The sequence below is a fragment of the Barbus barbus genome, assembly GCF_936440315.1.
Source record: "Barbus barbus genome assembly, chromosome: 22".
NCBI lineage: Eukaryota > Metazoa > Chordata > Actinopteri > Cypriniformes > Cyprinidae > Barbus > Barbus barbus.
Genome location: NC_136750.1, coordinates 12406253 through 12430700, shown reverse-complemented (window position 1 = coordinate 12430700; position 24448 = coordinate 12406253). Strand labels below are relative to the sequence as shown.

Sequence of the window (24448 nt, the reverse complement as noted above, 5' to 3'; positions counted from 1 at the left end):
TGAATGTGTTTGTCTTGACGTTACCTTTTATGTGTTGGTTAGATCTCTCAGCCGTCCTCCTGTTTTAAAAGACAAAAATCACCGGACTTGTTTGTCTGTGTCCGACTGAGAAAGAAAATCACAAACAAATAACGTTATATGTTTCATTTTCCCACTAACAAACTGTGGTGTAAAACACTGCATATTTAACACTTGCCGTTGATAACTTTGATGCAATGGCGTGTTAGTTCCTCTCTGCATTAGCGTTGCTGAGCTGGTTAAAATAATAAGATACGAAAATAAATCATAAACGTTCAAAAGTGCTTTAAATAGAAATAAAGAAGCTTGAAATGCTTACCTTTTCTTCCTGAGTCAAAGTTTTGAGTTTGAATGAAGCTCAGCTGTGATTGGACGGGTGACGTCACGGCCGCGGGTTTTGAATCTTTTTAGGAAACACTAAAATATATATTTTGCCATAGCCCAAGTAAAATGTATTACATAAAAAGGCGTAATGTAGGCGTAATATGAAAAATGTATGTACAATGAAAAAAATATATTTTTTAAGATGTGGTTGCAATCCATTTATTTTAGCTACATTTAAATAAAAATGTTGAAAGTTAGTCAACTAAATTTGTTTATTTCAATGTAGCTAAAATAAATGGATTGCAACCACATTCTTTAAACAAATGTAGCAAATTCAATGATTTTTTTTTTTCTCTCCAGTGAAATAGTAAATATTAAATATATTTACTATTGTTTATGTATTTATTTGTTTAGCTTTTAATTAGTTATAATAACCTACAGCCCTATACTCTATAAACATATTTTCTCCAAAAACATTATTTAATAAGTAAAAGAAAACGGTTGTTTCAAGTCTGTTCAACGCAGTCATGTTTGAACGGGAAACCTGATATATGATGTTAAATCAAAAGGAATTGTTTAAATAAAGTGAACAGCATCAAAAATCTTTTTTTTTTTCTTTTCTTCAGTGAGCAGTGTTCTTTATCATTCTTGTAATAACATGACTCTTAAAAAGAGATGAGTGATGGAAATTAATTAATAAGTGATGGAAATCATGACCCTGATGGCTTTCAAGTGTGAGGATGGGCATTTTCTGCTTCCACTAAAGAGTGTGTGTGTAAGAGATTCTTTTTAGAGATGTTCAGCTAAATATATCCTGAACATTTATCTCATAATGTATTTGCTGTCCATCCACAATCACTCAAATGGAAATGTGTAATTATTAGGTCTAAGGACAAAATTTATGTCATTCCACTTCCAAACAATATTGAGACATAAAACTCCTGGGGAACTACTTCTGCTTTATACAGATATCAATGCCAATTGTTGTTTTTCAGCTTTATTTATCCATACAATATATATATATATATATATATATATATATATATATATATATATATATATATATTATTATATATTATAATTTATAATGATGTTATAATAATGCAGTGATATAATATTAATGCAGAGTGCGTGAACTTCACTTTTTGGCCTTGCAATATAGACAGTGTTTACTTGACTGTACACTTTATAATGCATTCATTTTATTTGTTTATTTTTTTCTTTACTTTCTGAAATCAAAATATGCCCAAGTAATTAAGTAAATTCCAAGCATGAAGAAGTAAACTTAAAAATTACTCAGAAATGTACATACTACAACTACAGGTTATTTAATAATGTACTTTGAAAGTACACTTTCAATGCATTGTTACAAAGATCATTTTCAGCACACAGTTAAAAAATATTCATAAAATATATTTAAGTAAAATGCAAATAAATATACTTATAAAAAATGTACAGAAATTTAAATTCAAGCATATTTTTGTAAAATATGTTTTTTAGAAAATATACTAAATTACAATTATTTTAAAGTGTGTTAAAAGTTGTATTTTGAAAATAGTCAAAAGTATGCTGCTAATATACTTTTTGTATAAAAATAGTACATTTTTTGTTATTATATTTGCAATGTACTATTAAAGCAGGGAATATATTACAAATAAAATAAAGCATACTTTTTTTTCACTAGGGAGTAGAAACAACTGAACTTCAAAACTACCGTGAGTCCCAGTTTATAAACAACGGCAGATGTAAGAGTCTTTAAAAACTGTTGACAATCCTCCCGCACGGCCAGATAACCGAGGGGAATTAAACATTACAGCCCTGTGGCACCAGCTCAGTGAAAGGACTTAAGTCTCCAGGTTTAATCCAGGTTTCCTTGATGCATAGTATATCCAAAGCACGTGAAGTAAAAAAGTAATTTAATAAAAAGGTTTTGTTTACCAGAGAGCACGCGTTGATCAAAGCCACCTTATATACCGACAAATCTTCCTGAAACTGCGTTGTCCGACTCAGTGATTGAAGATTGAGGGTATTCACTCCACGTTTCAATGGCCAGTCGAATGTCCATTATTGTTTGGCGGTCATAACCCAGTAGTTTTTGTTATTATTTACCGGCTACCTCATGTAAATAAGGATTTCCTCAGTGAATTCGTCGAGTTCTTGGAGTAAATTGTCACCAATTAAGATATAATACTGATCATGGGGGACTTTAACATTCATGTCTGCTGTGATTCCAAGCCACTTTCAAAATAATTTCTTAGTCTACTAGACACTTTAGATATTTTGCAATGGGTTTCTGGACCAACTCATCTTCAGGGCCATACTCTGGACTTAATTTTATCCCGTGGGTTAACAGTTTTTGACATGAATAATGATGATGTAGGCTTGTCTGATCATATGCCTATATTGTTTTCTATGCCATTGGATGGGAAAACTCAGAGACATTCCCCACTTCCATGTTGGACTCGTATCATCACTGACCATTCAGGTGAAGAACTTTCCTCCATGTATGTGCATTTAAATGCTAATCAGGATATGATTTCCTCTACATATCACTTGGATGCTGATGAACATCTAAGTCTGTTTAATGCTACCTGTTCTAATATTTTAAACTCTAATATTTTAACATATTTTTAACATATTTAAATATTTTAAGTTAAAAAACAAAAAAATTCAGTACTTTGGCAAAATGACTTTACTCGTTCTCTCAGACAGACCTGTAGAAGGGCTGAACATAAATGGAAAAAAATATAAACTACAAGTGTCATATGAAATTTTAAGAGACTCTCTTTCTGCCTGTCAGCGGGCTGTAAAGGCTGCAATATGTAGTTATCTCTCCGAGTTAATTTTAAGAAATAGCCATAAGCCAAATATCCTTTTTTTCCACGGTTGAATCTGTTCTTCGCCCAAATGTTAATCTATTTCCTGAGACATCGGTCTCTCTTTGTGAGGACTTTGCAAGACATTTTAATGGTAAGATTTCCCAAATGATATCTTTGAGGCCTCTGTTAGCATATAAAATGCCAGATATTCCAATCACCGCTTCCACTTGGTCTGTCTTTGAGCCTGTAAACTTGAGTACTCTAATTGAGATTATGTCTACTCTAAAACTTACTATGTGTCCTCAGGATGTTATTCATTCACGTTTCCTTGGACAGATTATTGAGACTGTTGGCCCCGATCTGTTGTCTATTATTAACAAATTTCTTTATACAGGCACTGTACCTGGCGACTTTAAACTTGCCACGGTGCGGCCTCATCTTAAAAAAACAAGTTTGGATCCCACATTACCGGCTAGTTTTCGCTATTTCAAACTTAACTTTTCTTTCCAAACTTTTGGAGAAAGTGGTTCTAAATGAACTTCAGTCTTATTTGACCATCAATTCAATCTCTGAAAAATTTCAATCTGGTTTTAAATCCTGTCACAGCACAGAGTCAGTTCTTTTAAGAGTTTTGAATGACATCATGCTAATTACTGACACTGGGCTATGGCTTTGGTTCTGTTAGACCTCAGTTCTGCTTTTGATTTAGTTGATCATAGTACACTTATATCACGTCTTGAAACATGTGTTGGCCTTCGGGGCATGGTATTGCAGTGGTTTCGTTCTTATCTCACAGATAGGAGGTATGTTGTTAGTATTGGAAACTACTCCTCATCTGAAATATCTTTAACATCTGGTGTCCCTCAGGGCTCGATCCATGGTCCAGTGCTGTTTTCTCTTTACATGCTTCCTCTAGGATCTATTCTTAATAAGTATGGGGTCTCTTTTCATGTGTATGCCAATGACACACAAATATATATCCCTTTGAAGCATGATAACAAGCAGGCTTTAAAGCCTATTTTAAATTGTTTGGATGAACTAAAACTTTGGCTTACAAGTAACGTCCTAAGCCTCAATGAAACTAAAACAGAATTTATTTTGTTTGGCTCAAATGACCACTGTGTACATCGTTTTGAATCTGGACCTCTTACTCCATATAGAACTACATGACCATACAGTTTTTTGCGCATGTAGGTGTATGGTTCGACAATAAGCTTACATTTGGTAAGCAGATAAATGCTGTGGTTGAGTCCTGTTTTTATCATCTTCCTCTTTTGATGAAGGTGAAGCCATTTTTGTCTCTAAAGAAGTTTGAAATGGTTATGGATGCTTTTGTAACATCTTGATTAAATTACTGCAACTCACTGTTTCACGAGTTCACAGTTACATATATTTAGCACGAGTAAGGTAATGTGTATTTGGTGAGTATAGTAATGCGTAGTTGGCGTGCTGTCCTGGGGAAGGGCTCCGGGCTCAGGAATGGCCCGAGCCCAGAGTGCCCCACATAGTGTGGTGAGAACTCTAGTGATACCTTGAGTGGAGAAGGGGTGGTGGAGGGTTGCTGATTATCCGTCAAATGAATAGAGGCATGTCAGCTGTATTTATATCCGTGCATTGATTAACTTGAGTGCGAACCTCCTGTGTTAATTAAGGTAAGTATCTGATGCACTCCTCCCGAACTTTGTTAATAAAACATAATTTCACGACTACATATATTTAGCACAAGTAAGGTAATGCGTATTTGGTGAGTATAGTAATGCGTAGTTGGCGTGCTGTCCTGGGGAAGGGCTCCAGGCTCAGGAATGGCCTGAACCCAGAGAATCCCCCAAAAAGCAACTGAGTTGGATAGCCGCCAGACTAAGAACCTCCCAAATATGCACTGAGATCTGGCGGGAGCTGGTTTTGAGAAGTCGCTTTTATGGTAGGCGTGCGGCTAGGCATAGGATGGGTAGGCCCGACCGGCCGCTGGTGGACTGTGTGGTTGGGCACCCGGTCAGGAGGGCTCGAACCAATGCTCAACAGTGTGCTCACTGCGTTGGAACGAGTGAGCCCTACCGGTTGATGGAGGAGGAGCAGCGTAATTGTGGCCCTGACCAGGGGGCCCCGAGTTGCCTTGAGTGGAGCAGCTCACAGAGTCGGCGTACGGGCTCTGCTGGCCGTTAATCCCTGCTAATCAGAGGACAGAGGGTGGGTAGCTGACCGAGAGGACCCATGAAGCCTCTGACTGGAAATCAAGACTCCGGACGTCGGACGAGTGGGTCCTATCTGCTTGACAGAAAAAAAATTGTTTGGGACGTCCGACAAGGAGGACTCTCGCTACATCCGACGGGAGATCAAGAATCACGGCATCGGATGGATGAGCCTCGCTTGCGGGCGGCAAGTATAGGAGCCCAGCCGGGAGAACTCTCTCCGACGTCTGACGTGAGATCAAGACTCACTGTGTCGGACGAATAAGTCTCGCCAGGCGGGAAAGGAGAAAAGGAAAACCGGACTGGGAGGGCTTTCGCAATATCCGATGGGAGATCAAGACTCAGGACATCGAACGGGTAAGCCTCGCCAGACGGGGGAAAAAAGATGTGAGGTTTGGCTGAGAGGTTTAGGACAGCGTTCGGCGGGGGGACAAGACCCATGGCGTCAAACGTCTGGGCCTTGCTGACCATCGGACGGAAGGTAAGGTTGGGTGGCCGAGAGACTCTTGTCGGCGTCCGACGGGAGATCAAGATTCAATGTGTCGGATGGGTAAGCCTCGCCAAGCGTGGGACTTGAAAAGGTAAGGTTGTCTGGCTGGGAGGCTCTCGCCGGCGTCTGATGGGAGATCAAGACTCATGGCATCGGATAGGTAAGACAGAAGGGTAAAGATGAGTGGTCGGGAGGCTCTCGCCGACATCCGACTGGAGATCGATGCTCACAGCGTTGGATGGGTAAGCCTCGCCGGCCATAGGATGGAAAAGGTAAGGTTGTCTGGGCAGGAGGCTCTCGCGACATCCGATGGGAAATCAATACTCTCTGCATCGGATGGTTAAGCCTCGCCGGTAAGCAGACTGAAAGCCAAGATTGCTTGACCGGATGGCTGTTTTAAAGTTCGACGTTGGTTCGATACTCGCAGCGCGAGCGGGTAAGCATCACCGTTAGTTGAAAGAGAAACGCATTTTGAAGGATCTTGTCACAATCGACAGGAGACCAAGACTCGCGGCGTAGGTCGGGAATGCGTCGCCGAGCAAAGGGGCGGAAGGGCAAAGTTATGTGGTCGGGAGGCTCTCGCCGACATACGGTTGGAGGTCAATACTCACTGAATCGGATGGTTAAGCCTCGCCGGTAGGCAGACTAAAAAGCCAAGATTGCTTGACCGGACGGCTGTTGAAGCGTTCGACGGGGATTCGATACTCGCGGCACCGGACAGGTTTGCTCTCGCCAGCATTCGACGGGAGGTCAATACTCACAGCGTCGGACAGGTAAGCCTCGCCGGTAGTTGAAAAAAAAACATCTTTGGAAGGTTCTTGCCGCGTTCGACAAGAGTTCAATACTCGCGGCATCGGATGGATACGGTTAGCTGGTAGTCGGCCGGAGAAGCAAGGTTGCTCGACCGGGAGGCTCTTGCGGGCATTCGGCTGGAGGTCAATACTCACGGCGTCGGACGGGTAAGCCTCGCTGATCGTGGGATGGAAAAGGTAGGGGTTGTCTGGCCAAGAGTTTCTTGAGGCATTCCGATGGGAGATCAATACTCACTGCGTCGGATGGTTGAGCCTCGCCGATAGACAGAATAAAGGGCCAAGGTTGCTTGACCGAGAGGCTGTTGTAGTGTTTGTCGGGAGTTCAGTACTCATGGCACGAGCAGGTAGGCATCACCGGTTGTTGAAAGAAAACATATTCGGAAGGTTCTTGCCACGTTCGACGGGAGTTCAATACTCGCGGCATCGGACGGATAAGCTTAGCTGTAGTTAGGTGGAAAAGGCGAGGTTTGCTCGGCCGGGAGGCTCTCGCAGCATCTGACGGGAGTTCAATACTCACTGCATCGGATGGTTAAGCCTCGCCAGTAGATGGACTGAAAAGGCCAAGATTTGCTTGACCGGAGGCTGTTGTCACGTTCGAAGGGAGTTCAATAGTCACAGCATCGAATGGATAAGCTTAGCTGGTAGTCAGGCGGGAAAGACCAAGGTTTGCTCGGCCGGGAGGCTCTCGCCAGCATTCGACTGGAATTCGATAATCACGGCGTCGGATGGATTAGCCTCGCCGGTAGTCGACAGAGAAACGTATTTGCTCCACCGAGAGCGCTTTTGGAGCATCTGAAGGGGAGTTCAATACTCAGGATAATTTGAGTCGGCTAAAAGGGAAGACGCTATGAGGATTACTTGCGCAAATGTAAACATGCAAAAAGCTGCTTCAGCCACTCCAATGGGCTAATGCTGAGAAGGCGGTCATTGAAAGGGCTGATTGTGAACCCTCATTTAATTGTGCCGCCTATAGGGGAAAAGCTGAACAGATTATAACGGAGAAATGGCTGAACGTAATAAAAAACTCTGAAAATGGCAGCTTTTGATGTCCATGTTCAATGATTTACGATTGTTGCAGCATTTCTATCTTAAAGAAATGGGCAAATATTAAAGATTAAGTGGACATTTGAATTAAGAGTTTCGCCGAATGGGGATTAGATCACACAGTGACAAGTAGACGATTGTCGGGCCATTGGAGTCCTCTGTAGGCTTTGATGTAATGCATATGCATGTTATATTGTTTTATACATTTTATTAAGTTTGTTCAACAGAACCATAAGTTATTTATTTTGATACTTCATTCGAAACGATTATTATTGCCTGTTGTGGCCTGCAATGCATCTGTTACCCAATTGCTCGTTAATGATGGCCTTGGATGAGGGGTCTATGCCCACACCTGCCGGGATCCGTGCTCGGATGTTGTAAGCCACTAGCGTTGGCTCCGAGGCAACAGCATTTGGTGGGACGGGCAGTGATGTTGCTATAAAGAGGATATTGTGACTTTAAATGAAGTAGAGAGCTGAGAGGGAGAGGAGCAGGGGCCCAAATTTCCATCAGAGGCAGCCTCACGCGTAATATCGGCCTCTGAGACTTGAGGTGGGAAACTGATGGAAGCAAAAGAGAAAAGGGAGTAAAAGAAAGATGTGTGGGTCTGTTGCGAGCGGAGGCAGCCTCGCGCTTGCTTCGCCTGCTGTAGCTATAGGCCACAGAAAGCAGTGATGGGGACTCGCGTTTGAGACTCGGACTCGAGTGCGACTTAAGTCGCATACACAGTGACTTCAGACTCGACTTGAGACTCGTCCTCGAAAGACTTCAGACTCGACTCGGACTCGAGCTGCGGGACTCGTGAACAATGTTTATTTTTAGGAAACAACTGATGAGCTTGCTGTTATTCCCCTCCCTCCGTTACCTATAACCTGCCCATGTAACACGTGACGTACGTATCTGCTGTGTGTGGGCGTGGCCACACATTTTTATTTTTTTTTTATTTTAGGCGTGGCCGCCACACATAAGAGGACAACGAACAAACATGTCGACTGCTGTGCCATTCATCGTTAGCTTTTAATTTAAAAACTTCAAACAAGACGGCCCAAACAGAAGAAGTGCTCAATGAACTCATGTCAATATGTGATATGAGGATAAAAGATTCAGGCTCAACCACATCTAATTTTATCAGGCATCTGAAAACGCATCCTGATAGGTCAGTAACGTTAAACATGTTTAGCTCAGCATTGACCATCTACCGTTAGCTTGCTTCTTGCTTTAGCTACGACCTAACATTACGGGAGGTTAACTCTCTGTCTTCCTTATGAAATATAAATGAGCGTTTGTTTAACCCTTGTATTGTGTTCTGTAGGACCCGTTTTCAAAAAGGGAAAAAAAAAAACGATTTTAAAAGTGTGGGAATTTTAGGTCCAGTGTACCTTTACTCTGTCCTCCTCCTGTCAGGGCCTGTGTGTGTGTGTGTGTGTGTGTGTGTGTCCTTGTATATGATTTATGAGGACACAAATGTGTACAGTGACATCGGTATCACAACGTAAACACGGTTTATGAGGACATCTGTGTCCTCATAAACCAAACGGCTTAAAAAAAACATACTAAATGGTGTTTTTTTTTTTTTATTCAAAAAAGGCCAAACGTTTTCTGTGATTGGTAGGTTTAGGGGTAGGGTTAGTGTAGGAGGATAGATTATACAGTTGGTGCATGAGTAAAAACATTACGCCTATGGAGATTCCCGTAAACCACATATCCAAGTGAGTGTGTGTGTGTGTGTGTGCTTGAGTGCGTGCGTGTGAGACAGTGTGTGACCAGTGTGGTCATTGAAAATGTGTTCAGATATATATATTCTTCACAGAAAATGAGCCAAGGCCAATGAGTCTGAGTTTGAAAAATAATTGATCGTATAATTTTTCTCTTGATAAAAAATTAAAACGGGTCCTACAGATCCGAACACCATACAAGGGTTAATTGCCAAACTTGTGGTGGCCGATTAGCATAATCATTTACGTGCCGCTGGCTGCCATCACGTTAATTAACGTTGTCTGCCAACAGGTTACAGGATTATTGTTGATCATGTAAAATTAGTTTAATTTAGTTATAACGTTACACTGGTTTGAGAGTCTGGGATGTGTTGACTTACAGTAGTTTATAAGCTATGATTAGTTGCATAGGCAGTGCACATTACATGGATGTGCTCTGTAAGTGAAAAAAAAAAAAAAAGTTTTCTTGATACCCTGAGTACCATTTTTTCAGTTCAGAACCTTGTGGTTTCAGATGGGCTTTGTTGACCATAAAATTGTTAGCAGTAAGATAAGCATCTAACTTGTTGTCTTTTCATATTCATCGATGACATCTGCAGGTTTAATGAGTTCAACAAAGCAAAGAAAGGGGCCAGTGCACAGGGACAGAGCAGCATTGATTAATTCGTAAGCCAGACAAGAGGTGTGCAGCTATACAGCCAGGGGCATCCCAGACAGAAGGCCATTACTGAATCCATAATACATGACCTCATCATTTCATGCAACCTACCTCTGTCTTTGATTGACAAGCCTAGCTTCAGGAATTTTATGTCAGTGGTAGAGGAGAGATACTGCCCAGTAAGTCGAAGCACCGTAACCAGACGTCTGAGTGAGCTAGTAGCAGAAAAAGAGTCCAAGATAAAATGTAAACTACAAAAGACTGATAATGTGTCTGTGACAGTGGACATCTGGACTGACAGGAGCATGCGTGGCTTCTTAGGGGTAACAGCCCACTTCATGGAAATGGAGGAGAAAGACTGCAGACAGTTCTCCTAAGTTGTGAACGATTCACTGGGTCACACACTGGGGAGAGAATAAGTGAGAAATTTGAGGAGATGTGTGACAACTTTAATATAAAACTTAAATTGGATTACATCATCTGCGATAATGCCTCAAATATGAAGAAAGCCGTCACAGTTTGTTTCCCTTCTGCTAAAATTGACAATGAAGATGATGATGAAGATGAGCTGGGAAACAGCTGCATGTGGGAGAAAGTAAGTGAGGAATACCAGGATGATGTGGAATCCATCCAGAGTGTCACGGTGCACACACGAGGGAGGAACCAGGAACACGCAGACGAGGATATAAACTCAAATAACATACTTTAATCATGACATCAGGGCAGGACAAGGCAAGGCAGACATCAACAGGAACACCGGGGAGTAACGAGTAGACCAGACAAAATCTAACTGAACAGACAGGACTAATATACACAGGTAAATCATAGCTAACGAGACAAACACAGCTGAACAGAATGAACTACTAATGACATGAAACAAACCAAATATGGGCACAAGAGGCAGGAACACATGACACACACGACAGTTCCCTGACATAACTCCCCCCTCCCGAAAGGCTCGTCCCGAGCCTTAACAGTTCCATCGGGGAGGGAGGGTGGGCGCTCTGGAGGCCTCTCAGGACAGACACGGACCACAGGACGGGGACCTCCAGAGCGGAACAGACAGACAGGACCCATGGCGGAGCAGGGAGCTCAGGAGGCCATGGCAGGTGGTAACTGTGGCCAACATCCTTCTTCGGCCCACCCACTCCACCCAGAGCTCTACTACCCGCCCCCCAAAATTTCCATGGGGAATCCAGGGGGTATCAGGAGCCCTCCGGGGCTAGACAGACAAAACAGTACAAGACACGACAGAAACCCTCCAGGGTCAGACAAACAGGACATCCCACAGGAACCAGAAGCCCTCCTGGGCTGGCTAGGAAGCGGAGTCTTCCTCTGGGCTTGACGAGGAGTCAGGGGCCCTCACAGGGTCCCTCAGCAACCTCCTCCACTTCTGCGACAGGGGGGCAAGCGGCTGCGACTGGCCTCCATGGCCACAACTCAAGGAGCCGCCTGCCCCAGACGAGTCTCCATGGACAAGACAAGACATGGTATGGTAAGTTTAAAATGTTCCTGTGGGCACAACGAGACATACATACGGCACTCCTGGCTGTAACGTGTGGACTTGATCCACGGAGAGGGCAGGCTTGAGTCAGCGGCAATCCGGTGGGCTTGAGTCAGAGGCGGACCGGCGGGCATTGAGTCAGAGGCGGGCCGGCGGCATGCACAGGGGGCCGCGGACAGCGGCGTGAACAGGGGAGCCGCCGACGGTGGGTGGGCTTTCCCCACGGACGGCGACGTGATCTCCCGCGAACGGCGGGCTCGGTGTGCCGCGGGTAGCGGCGTGACTAGGGGGAGCCGCCGACGGCGAGTTGGCTTTCCCCCGCGGATGGCGGGCTCGGTGTGCCGTGGACGGCGGCGTGAACTCCCGCGAACGGCGGGCTCGGTGTGAGTGGCGAGGCTGGGAGCCGCGGACGGCGGCAGATATCTCCCACGATCGGCGGGTTGGATGAGCCACGGACAACAGCGAACTTCTCCCGCGATTGGCAGACTGCAGGGCTTGCGGCCAGCGGACTCGCGACACTCGCGGCAATCCTGCCGAACTCCCACGCCGACATGTCGTGGGCTAGGGCAGAAGGACGAGTGGCGACTTCCATGCCGCGAGGGACAAACAAAACAGGAACAAAACAAGACTTTTGAAAACGAAAAACAAAACGAGGTGAAGGGGCGCCGCTTACTGTTTTGGTCTGGTCTTCTGTCACGGTGCATACACGAGGGAGGAACCAGGAACACGCAGACGAGGATATAAACTCAAATAACATACTTTAATCATGACATCAGGGCAGGACAAGGCAAGGCAGCCATCAACAGGAAAACCGGGGAGTAACGAGTAGACCAGACGAAATCTAACTGAACAGACAGGACTAATATACACAGGTAAATCATAGCTAACGAGACAAACACAGCTGAACATAATGAACTACTAATGACATGACAGGAAACAAACCAAATATGGGCACAAGAGGCAGGAACACATGACACACACGACAGTTCCCTGACACAGAGCAGCTGTCGGCAGCAGCGGCTGCAGTGCTTTGCACATTCATTGCAACTTGTTGTAAGAGATGGACTAAAGGAGACAAAAACTCTGAACAGTGCAATGTCAAAAGTGACAAAATTTTGCAGTTTACTCCATTCTACTTGTAGACTGAAGGAAGCATTTGAGGCAGAGTATGGAGCAAACCGAAGCATCCCCTCAGCTGTGTCCACATGATGGAACACAACTCTTCGCCTTGTGGAGGCAGTCACTGACCTGGATCCCCAAAGCCTAAACTCTCTCCTGGAAGCCCAAGGACATAAAGGTCTGTGCTTATCAGCCAGAGAATGGTGTCAGCTCAAAGAGCTTGTGGATGTTTTAGCCCCATTTCTGCAAGCAACAGACCTTACACAAGGAGAGAAGGTGGTGACTGTCAGTGCGGCTCTCCCTTGTGTACTCTCACTCAACAGCCACCTCATCCATATGCTGAATGCATCTCGTCACCTGGTTGGCTTAGTGAAAGCACTGCAGAAGTCACTCCAATGCCGTTTCCAGGGGATGTTTGCAAATGTCAGAATGGATGAAACAGCGCAACCCCCCGTAGAGCTTCCATTTGGAGATATGGTCTACATGTTGTCTGCACTACTAGACCCATCATTCTGCCTCTTTTGGCTAGAACAAGATGTCCTCGCACCAGATGAAGTCAAGAGTGAGGTGAAGGAGATGATGATAGGTAGGTGAATACACATGAACAGATTTAAAAGATTACCATCACATTATGCATCTAACATATTAAAATCTTGTCTTTTTATTGATTCATAACTTAATCATCACCACTGTGCATTTAGTGTATTAACGTCATAATATTGTAACTAACCATCATTTTTGTGGAATATTTTCAGACCTCCTCTTGGTTGAGGCTCAGAAAGTCACCATACCCGAGGGCAGCAGTGGAGAAGATGAGGAGGAGCCACCAGTACCTGCTAAAACTCCACAGCTATTCTCTGGCTACTGCAAGAAGAATACCAAGAAAAATGCAGACCATCACACATCCTGCAAAGATGAGGTCATTCGCTACATCCAGGTGTGCTCTGAAGAAGAAGTTGACTGTATGGATTTCTGGCAAAAGCGTGCAAAGATCTTCCCAAGGCTTTATCTTGTGTCTATGAAACTGCTTGCAGTTCCTGCCACAAGTGCACCAGTGGAAAGGGTATTTAGTCATGGAGGACTTATAATGCGCCCTCACCGAGCCAGACTTAGTGCAAAGACACTGTCAAGCTTGATCTTTTTGAAATGCAACCATTCTGTTGCTTAAGACTTTTCTAGTTCTTAGGCCACTGAAGGACACCCAGAAGCCGGAAATGTTTTGTGGCCCATACCTAGTGTGTTAAGAGAAGAGAAGGTTAACCAGTCTGATCTCATCCTTTGGGTTTCTATTTTATTATTTCTAAACATTTTGTTCTTAACAAGTTACATGCCATAAGTTGGTCAGTTGCTTCACATTCACTCTAAAAATGTTGAGCGTTTGAATGTTGTGCTATCCAGCCACTAAGTAAATAAAATATTATTGATACTTATATTATTAATATTATTACTTTTGCATCTGAACTCTTCATATATTTCACATCGTTTGGTTTGTTGCAATAGTGTTTTGCATTTAGCTACAATGTGATGTTTGACCATATTTGTTTTTTCTTAATTTTTGGTCTGTACTGTACTGTGTGTTCATGGTACAAGGCAAAATACAGATATTAACTTAAAAGTAAAGCATTTTTGGTGTTTTTGTCATGTTGCAATAGCCTGTTTACACTGATTATATACCAAAATCAAAGCTGATACTGTATGCTAATAGATAAAGAAGTCATAATAACATATTACATGCTTTGAATTCCTTATATATAGCTATGCAGTGTTGGATGGGTCGCTGTACGTGATGCAACACTTATTATAACCAGAGACTTAATATAATAAAGAGACTTGAGACTTGACTTGGACTCTAGCTCAGAGACTTGAGACTTGACTTGGACTCTAGCTCAGAGACTTGAGACTTGACTTGGACACTAGCTCAGAGACTTGTGAGCATCTCTGACAGAAAGGGAGTCCTAAATAATTTGAGAATCCTGCTCTGCTAGCGGAGGTAGCCTCGCGCTAGTGTCTGCTACAGGAGCTGGAGGCCACTGAAAAAGAAAAAGGGGGGTTATTAGTAGCGGGGCAATAATTAGTAGCGGCCTGTGTTGCAAGCGGAGCCAGCCTCGTGCTTGCTTCTGTTGCTGTAGGCCACGGTAAAATGGTATGTGACTTTTAACAGGACATACTGGAATGTCCAGGTAGCCTGCAGTGTTGCCGACTTAGCCATTTTGCTGCTAGATTAGACACTTCTCGGACTACCCTAGCAACTTGTTTTTCAAGCAATGAACGTACCGGCCCTTTTTTTTTGTGGCAACCTTGAAATTGTGGTAAGTGATGAAAGGCATGTGTTTTTTGTTTTTTTAACCACGCAAAGGCAAGAAAAGTATTGAAACAGCTAGCCAGCCAAGCGCACATCGGCTGGTAATGTTAGACCCTTTGTTAGAGGTGCCTAGCAGTAGGCGCTTCACGTAAGTTGCACTTGTTAAATAATTGTTTATTTATGATGCGCCTTATTTTATTTTATTTTTTTAAGTTTGTACCTATGATTGTTAATCTGTTGGTCCACTGTGACCAACAGTGAAACTTCCTCTTCCACTGTTGATTTTATCCATAAAACAAATTAATCTTATCCATCTTATCTATCGATTTATCAAAATGCAGTGTGTAGATTAAATACGGGTAAAAATGCTGGTGACAAATGCAGAAAGTTTGAGTAATTCCAGCGTGTATTCTAGCACTTTGCATTATATTGACATAAGACGTTTAACATCCAGTGATATTGCGACACCCTTTAACAACTTTTAGCAATGAATTACCTGCCATTAGCGTTTTTACCTGAAAATTATTTGGCAACATTAGTGGACTGCGCCGCTAGCGGGAGCCGCCTCGCGCTAGCATCTGGAAACAGAAGCAAGAGGCCCGGCTGCATACGACGCTGCGGTCGGGAGACCCGCGGTGCAGGCTGAGCCGAAGCGGGAAGCGAGTGAGGCTTTGCTGTGGTGAGAACTGGGGCACGGTCCAGGCTCGTTGAAGGTCTGCTGCTGCAACCCAACTCTTGCGGAGACGACGGTGGTGTCGAGCGAGGCGAGTTCGGAGCGTTTCTCGATCTATTGGCCGCCTTGGGGCCTGGAGTGGATTTAGGAGTGAGGTTGGCTAGTTTTCGCGGTGAAGAATAGAAAGTGCAAATCCACTTTGTTTACCCTCTGCGAGGATGTTGCATCTGAATTAAACAGCGTTTGCCTCAGGCTTAAATACGAACCACTTTCTGATAGGAGGGATTGTTGGCACGGATGATATTTGCATCCGAATGATAAGAGGATGGAAGCGACGCCAGTGGAGGCGAGGTAGCCTCGGCATCGTGCAGAGAGCAGCGGCCGCGGCGAAGCCTGGATCTCGGCGGCCATGTCTGGCGGAGAAAGACCGAGCATGGGGCCAGCAGATTGGCCGGAGGATCCGAAAAATCCTCAGTATAGGTCTTGTTGTTTGGATGGGACACGTTGAGTCTGTGATGTAATGGTAAAAGGTGCAAACAGAATGCTGATTATCCGTCAAATGAATAGAGGTATGTCAGCTGTATTTATATCCATGCATTGATTAACTTGTGTGCGAACCTCCTGTGCTAATTAGGCTAAGTATCTGACGCGCTCCTCCCGAACTTTGTTAATAAAACATCATATATTGGTGCTCCTCAGTCATGCGTTTCTCATCTACAGTTGGTTCAAAATGCTGCAGCTCGGCTTCTTTATGGGAAACGCAAATATGAATCCATCATGCCCGTTCTGATTTCACTGCATTGGCTGCCAGTCAAATATAGAATTGATTTTAAAATTGTACTGTTTGTCTATAAATCTCTTCATAATCTGGCTCCACAGTACCTTTCTGATCTGTTACAACCATACACTCAGTCAAGAGTTCTCAGATCTGCTGATTCTGGTTTATTGCAAGTTCCTAGGGCAAACTTTTAAAAAAATAATGTGCATCATAAATAAACAATTATTTAACAAGTGCAACTTAATACATACGTGAAGCGCCTACTGCTAGGCACCTCTACCAAAGTGTCTAACATTACCAGCTGATGTGCGCTTGGCTGGCTAGCTGTTTCAATACTTTTCTTGCCTTTGCGTGGTTAAAAAAAAAAAAAAAAACACATGCCTTTCATCACTTACCACTATTTCAAGGTTGCCACAAAAAAAAAAAAGGGCCGGTACGTTCATTGCTTGAAAAACAAGTTGCTAGGGTAGTCCGAGAAGTGTCTAATCTAGCAGCACCGCTAGTGGCTTATGTCGCGTCCTGCTCCACCCGCTCCGAGCAGGATTCGAACCGCAGTCTCCGGCGTGGGAGGCGGGCACTCTAACAAGGAGGCTAAAGGCCACGGCCTCTAGTGTCAGTCACTAGAGTGCCACTTGAGGTCGGGGAGTGAGGTTTAACCTGCACAGCACTTACCCGCTGGCCTCTGCTACACTTACAACATCCGAGCACGGATCCCGGCAGGTAACTAACGAGCAATTGGGTAAAAGAGGTGATTGTGCTTTTGCTGTTGTTGGTCCTAAGTTGTGGAATAGTCTCCCAATTCATATTAGAACTGCCTCAACAATATCTGTCTTTAAGTCTACTCTAAAAATCTCTTTTCCTTGGCATTTAATATTTTTTTACTCGTTGTGCAATGATTTTTATTTTAGCGAATCTCATTCATTTTACAGTTTGTGTTTTATATATTTGTGTTGTGTGTGTGTATATATATATATATATATATATATATATATATATATATATATATATATATATATATATATTGTTTTTTTTTTTTTTTGTTTGTTTTGTTTATAAACTTGTCGACTTGTTTTGCATACTCTGTGCATCACTTTTGCATACTCTGTGCATCACTTTGGTCGACTTTGGTCGTTTTAAATGTGCTATATAAATAAACATTGTATTGCATTTTATTGTATTGTAAAAGAAAGGTGCACTCATTCAAAACAGTTGGCTGTGCTGGCTGTGCTGATTTAAATCTAGCGGGTCTGTTGTGTGTCGTGCCGCAAGTTCAATGACACAGGCAGTGGCGATTTTCTCTGGCCAATCAGTGATCAGCAGAGTATACATGTTTTGTTAACAGTACGGTTTGCTTGGAACCTCGGCCGAGGTGGTACTAAAAAAGTACCAGGTACTGTACCTAGCGGAAAAACACCCAAAAGTGAGCCGTACTGAACCGTACCGTGCCGTACTATTTAGTGGAAAAGCACCATTAGTGATGTTTTAGTGTATTTAAAGAAAACATAGTTACCCTTATAATTGTCACCGTCCCGTATACGGGACACCTAACTTTACTTCAATATATTACCATTAAATCCTAATCTAATCATGACAAACTATGTATCATTGGAAAGGTCCAAGACTCCTAAATAGATATTTCACCACTGTTTGTTAAAAAACATTATGTAGGAGCAGTAATAGATTAATTTATGACAAGAGCGCACCTCAAAACATATACACCATAATAGGAGCTCTGACCTTTGACACAAAAATTCTATTCGTTTCCTTTTTTTCCTATCACATGTTTTAGTAATCATCATATATTATATATTATTTGAAAGCATAAAATCTCAAAATTCATCCTGTGAAAACCGTTTTGAAATCGGATATTGCGTCACCATAGAAATGGTACTTTAAAATCTTTTAGCGGGCTCCTCCCCCTTAGCGGGCTCCTCTTATAGAATCAAAACTTTTTATAATCTTGACAAAATACATATCATCGGAAAGGTCTGAGTCTCAAGATTCCATATTTTGAGAAATAACCTTTATTTAATTGACTAAAGTACAAAGAAAACATGTCCAATCTTTTCACTGACCAACTTAATTTTATTTTGTAAATATAAACAAATTTTGATTTTGATGGATGCAACACACTCCAAAAAAGTTGGGACACAAACTTTTTTAACAGTGTCACATCAACTTTTCTTTTAATTACAATGTTTTATTGTTTGGGAATTGAGGATACTAATTGTTTAGTTAATTAATTAATTAAATTTAAAAAAAAAAATTAATTAAAGTTTTGCAAGCAAATATTTTGTCCAGTCCCACTTGATACAAGAGCTGATGCTCAGATGCTCAGCAGTCTGTGATCATTGTTGTCTGATACACCTTTTCATGACTAGTCATGACAAATTTGGACTGCAGGCAGACTAGTCTAGCACATTCACTCTGTGTCTACAAAACCACGCTGTTGTAGCATGCAGAATGAGACCTGGCATTGTCTTTATCTAACAACCATGGACTTCCCATGAATATGTCTCTGTACAATTGCACATCAATGGCACCTTCGCACATATGCCAGTCACCCATGCCATTTGCACCTCCATACTTCTTTGGGACTGAGAAGTCAATGTGTATTTTCCAAGAAACAAGTTGAAATGTAGACTCATCTGACCACAGCACACATTTCCACTGTCTTTTTGACTATCTGAGATTAGCTCTGGCCAAAAGAACACTGTGCCATCATTATGTAAAATTGATGTATAGCTTTCTGCTAGAGTAACAGAGATTCAAGTTACATTTATTGATGCAGTGGCAGACTGTGTAAGTGACAGTAGTTATGCGAAGTACTAATGAGCCCATGTGGCTATATTTAACACCGCAGCATGATTGTTTCTTATGTAATGTCATCTGAGGGCTCAGAGGTCATACACATTCAACTGAGGTGTCCTGCCTTGCCCTACACAAACTGAGATCCAGTACTTTGGACATATTTTCTTTGTACATTTGTAAATTGCATAAAAGTTAAAGAGAATTAACAAATCACAGATTCTTGATTTTATTGCATTTTACAAAACCTTCCAACTTTTCTGGAATAGGAGTTGTAACTTTGTGTCTTTTGCTGATCTGTCAGCTGGGGCTAGATTCCTGTTTAATATCGTAATTGTTCACATCAAGCCCTTCTTTTTAGAATGGGCCGTAACATATATAATTAATTCTTTGATTGTTTCATATGTTATGCTTCATGAGTGTCAATAATAAATTATACCACACAACAATAATCCCATAGTGATTAGATTCAGATTAGAAACTAATAGTTGTAATACATATATAGCCAGTACTAGCAAGCCAGCAAGCCAATTCTCAGTATAAGCAATAATAAAAGTTTGGTTTAGCCTGTTTACCCAAAAGGCTCTGAATAATTTTGATGAAAATATTGTAATCAAATAATCAGGAACACAATGAGTGAACTTTTATGAAACTTGTAGACTTTCTGAGGACTTCCGCTACAACAATGCCAAAAATTTTGAAGTACATTTTGGTAGCATGATTTATATCATGTATTTTATGAAATTGTTCAATTAACAGAAGTAACAAAGTAAAAACACTACAATATTATAATGCTAATATCAGTTTATTTATTTATTTTTAATTAAATTAACACCTATGGGGAATCTTACCCATCATATTTTGCTTTGTATTTTTTTCAGGCGTGAACAGAATTATATAACATTTTGGTGCAAATATACATAATAGCAAACCAAAGCTTGATGCTAAAATGGCAAATATCTCCACAGCTACAGTAAATTTTCCAGGAGTACTGACATATGATGGGATAAATGTGATCCACACAGCACAGAATATGAGCATACTGAATGTGATGAATTTGGCTTCATTGAAGTTATCAGGCAGCTTGCGAGCTAGAAAAGCCAATAAGAAACACAAAACTGCCAGTAGTCCAATATAACCTAGAACAGAAGAAAACCCTATAATAGAACCCAAACTGCACTCAAGAATGATCTTTTCCTTATAATATTTAAGATTTTTAAGAGGAAATGGTGGAGATAGTGTTAGCCAAAGCACACAGATAAGAACCTGTATAAGTGTAAAGGCAAGCACACTGAGTCGTTGTTGTACAGGCCCAAACCATTTCATGACATTACTTCCTGGAAGTGTAGCCCTGAAGGCCATTAAGACCACTATTGTTTTCCCCAAAACACAGGAGATACAGAGGACAAAAGTGATCCCAAACACTGTGTGACGCAACATACAGGACCACTCAGTGGGCCGACCAATAAAAGTAAGTGAGCAGAGGAAACACAGAGTCAATGAGAAGAGCAGAAGGAAGCTCAGCTCTGAGTTGTTGGCTTTTACTATGGGGGTGTCCTTCTTGCTGTAAAATACGATGGCTACCAGCACAGTTAATCCTGCTCCAAAGAGTGAGAAAAAGACTAGCACTATACCCATAACTTCTGTGAATGAGAGAAACTCTACAGTCTTTATTATACATTTATTTTTCTCAGCATTAGACCAGTATTCCTCTGGACACTGCTTGCAGTTATTTGAATCTGGAAAGAAAGTTATGTTTGCTATAGTTATAGTTATTTTATTTATTTATTTATTTTGTAGTTATTTTATTTATTAACTCCTTTGATAAAAAACTGCATCCTGAAGAGGAAAAGAAGGACACAAATAGAACAACTAACCAATTTTCTTTGAAACTGTGAGATGGACTGTATGTTACCTGTCTGATTACTGATTTCTCCTTCTGCACATGGAATACAATCATAACAGCAGACAGGTCTTCCTTTCTGTGCAGCCTTCCTAGTGCCTGGAGGACAGCTCTCACTACACACAGACCTTGGCTTCTGCATTGAGAAATACATTATACATATAGATGCAATGCTAGTTAATGTCATGAAGTCATTGTGTGTTAATGTCATGTATTCAAATGTATGATTGTCCCTTTCCTCCAGTAAATGAAGCAGCCCTTAATTTTCAAGTGGTTCATGCCATATTAGCTTCTTTTACACCAACATTTTAGTATTTACCTCCAGCTGTCCTCCAGCCCAGATTATGTTTTCCGTGTTAACAACAAAGCGCTGGTCAGGAGGCAGTGAGGCATCATAGTATCCCACTGGTTTAAACTGGATTGATCCATCCGAGTCCTGCTGCCAGTTCACAATTTCATACTGGGCTACTGTGGCACCAGTGCTGTCAAACCACACATGATCTCCGAATTTTACAGTGAAATGTACTTTTTTTAGCGCCTCAACCACCTAACAACAAGACATGATCATTTAGGTATTTTAAGGCAAAACACCCCAGATGAATGCCACAATACTTCACCAGTTGATTGTTTGAATTAAGAATTAAAATTGCAAAATTTGTATACATTTCTAGAACAAAATGTGAACATTTGATGAAGCCAGGTTCGATTTTCATTTTGTTGATGTATTAGAATCAAATTATTTATTTATTTATTTTTTAACTAATAAAATGTATAAAATCAGGAAAATTATATATGAACAAAATTTTTATTTTAGTAAGTGCTACTGAATTAGAGATTGCTGGCTCAGTGCAAGTGAAAAATAACAGCTATTGTGTTGTAACTGAAATCTACAGATGTAAACAGCTAATGTGCAATAAAAGAAAATATATTTTGCTATTTTGAATGTTTTATTTGCACTAGTATTAAAAAAAGATCTTCTAATTGTCAAATAGAAGTAGAATTGCCCCCCCCCCTCTCTTTTACCTGCTGTGGTTGTATTGGCAGGTCCTTCTTACAACCTTCTGGTTCTTTGCACTTGAGCAGACTGTGTAATGAATGAGCCACAGCATAAACTGCTTTATAGACGTTGCTTGCATATCTTTGTTCTGGCACATCATCATTGTAACTTTTCAGCACAAGTAGATCCTTATATCTGCTGCAATTTAATTTCAATTGAGAAGAATTCCCCTCAGTCTGTAAGCAGGGAAAAGCTGAGTCCCAAAATGTTTTTATTACATAATCTGAAAATCCTTCAGTATTGATTTTTCTCACTGCAAATCCCAGTGACCCTCCCAACACACGAAAAGTGTTTGGAGTTATCAAACTCTTTGCAGTTGTCCATGCTTCCACACCAATTACTTGCAGGCCTGTAACATTCTGAATACTTAGTTGCTCAAGTAGATTGACCATCTCAACACGGGAAAGAAATGCAACAACCACTTTTGTGCTGCTTTTTTTCATAGTGTCTACGACTTTCTGGAGTTTTTCAGGTTCTGTACGATAGAATTTCACAGAGTACTCCACACAAATCCCCTCTTCCTCGGCTGTTTTCAAAAATTTGGCCATTCCATTATTTCCATAGTCATTGTCACTGTTGACAGCTCCCACCCAAGACCAACCAAAGTATTTCACTATGAATGCAAGTGCTCTGCTCTGGTGGTAATCACTAGCAATAGTCCTGAAGAATGAGGGGTAATCTTTCCTGTTGCTAAGACACTCACATGTAGCTGAGTGACTTATCTTAAAAAAAAAATATTTAAAAAAAATTGTGAAGCAGTGAAACAGTCATCAGTATGGTAAATATTTCAAGCATGATTATGTTTACTCTTTACCACTGGAATCTTAAAAGGTCCCGTAGTTCTGGACAGGATCACTGTAGCAGAAGACTCTGTTTCTCCTATGATAGCATGTATAGGAGACTGTCCATTGCATCTGTGCCCTGCTGCAAACTCCTGGTCATTCATTAATGCCATAGATGCACTCATAGAAGACAGTCTTGAACCACAGCTATCATAGATTTTGTAACCAATAGAAACATTTGGAAGTAACTGTTCACTTCTGTTTATCTCCTCAATGGCAAATATCATGATTTGTGCCATCCGGAAATCTCTCAGATTCACACTATGATAATATTCCAGATGTAATGGTAGTTTGTGGTTATATTATACAATATATTTTCATTAAAAATCTGTTGATATTGAATACTTTATCTGATATAATGTTTCTCAAATAGTTTAAAATGTAACAAACCTGGCGCATGATAGAAGCTGAGGTTTTTGTATAAAATCGAATGAAGGTAATATTTCTATACTCCGGATTGAAAAAAGTCCTCCAATAGTTACGTCTCCATCCTTGGAAAGCAGTGCGTACTTAGGGTCTCCCATTTTTTGGCAAGGACTATCTTCTGCCTTTGCATAAGACTTATGGAAATACAGGAGTGTGTAAAGAAAGAGAAGCATCCCAGAGATTGAGCTCCACTGTGACTGCCAAATGCAAATGGCCTGATACAGTATATGCATTTTTAAAGACATAATTAATATGGTTGGATGAGTGAGAGTGTAACCAATGACCTCATAGGGCAGGGCAGGAGTCAGGTCAAGTAGGAGTGTGCCACCAAATTACTATCCCTTTTATTCTCATACATTCTATTGGATTAATATGAAATTGTATGATTTATTTAGAAAACATTACCAAACAATTCACAGTTTTTATATATGAACTCTCCATGCACATTCTTACAACACAAATGTCCTAAGAAAATTGTTATTTGTTCATGGTGTTAATTTCCGCTGCTTATTACAAAGTTATGTTTACATTAACATCGAACTAGCATGAAATCTGAGGTAAAGTACCACTGTTTCAGTGAAGATTTTAAACAGTGTTTTCAAGTACTTCTTTTGATTGTTATTTTCAAGTTTCTAAAGTCTGGATGTCGTCTGCAACTTCGGAGGTGTATTTTGGATCCTCTTCTTGTGAATGCCATTGTATCAATGATAACATCAACTGGTAAGTTAATGTCAGTTAGCCGAAGTTAACTTAGTTGAAGACAGGGAAGCATAATAACTTTTGCACACTGCCTCTTTATTGCAAGTAAGGTAATTTTCTTCAAATGCTATTTAAGTTAGAAACGTGTACACCAAAGTCGTATGTAACTTTAGAGACGGTCCCTAAATTCAGTGACAGACTTAACAAACCAGCGAGCTAACCTGAAATACTGAGGGAAACTGAGTTAAGAAAACCACTGTTAAGAACA

At 41.3% G+C, this 24448-nt stretch overlaps 1 protein-coding gene across 1 annotated transcript; it reads right to left on the bottom strand.

The window, feature by feature from the left end:
• Positions 1-15921: 15921 nt before the first annotated feature.
• On the bottom strand, positions 15922-23654 carry LOC306888634 (extracellular calcium-sensing receptor-like; the record flags this gene model as incomplete). The annotated part of the gene is made up of 7 exons (XM_079447074.1): positions 15922-16177; positions 20089-20992; positions 21169-21292; positions 21476-21703; positions 22180-22935; positions 23028-23316; positions 23446-23654. The coding sequence occupies 7 exons, from the start codon at positions 23652-23654 to the stop codon at positions 15922-15924; spliced, it is 2766 nt and encodes a 921-aa protein (XP_079303200.1).
• Between the last annotated feature and the right edge of the window lie 794 nt (positions 23655-24448).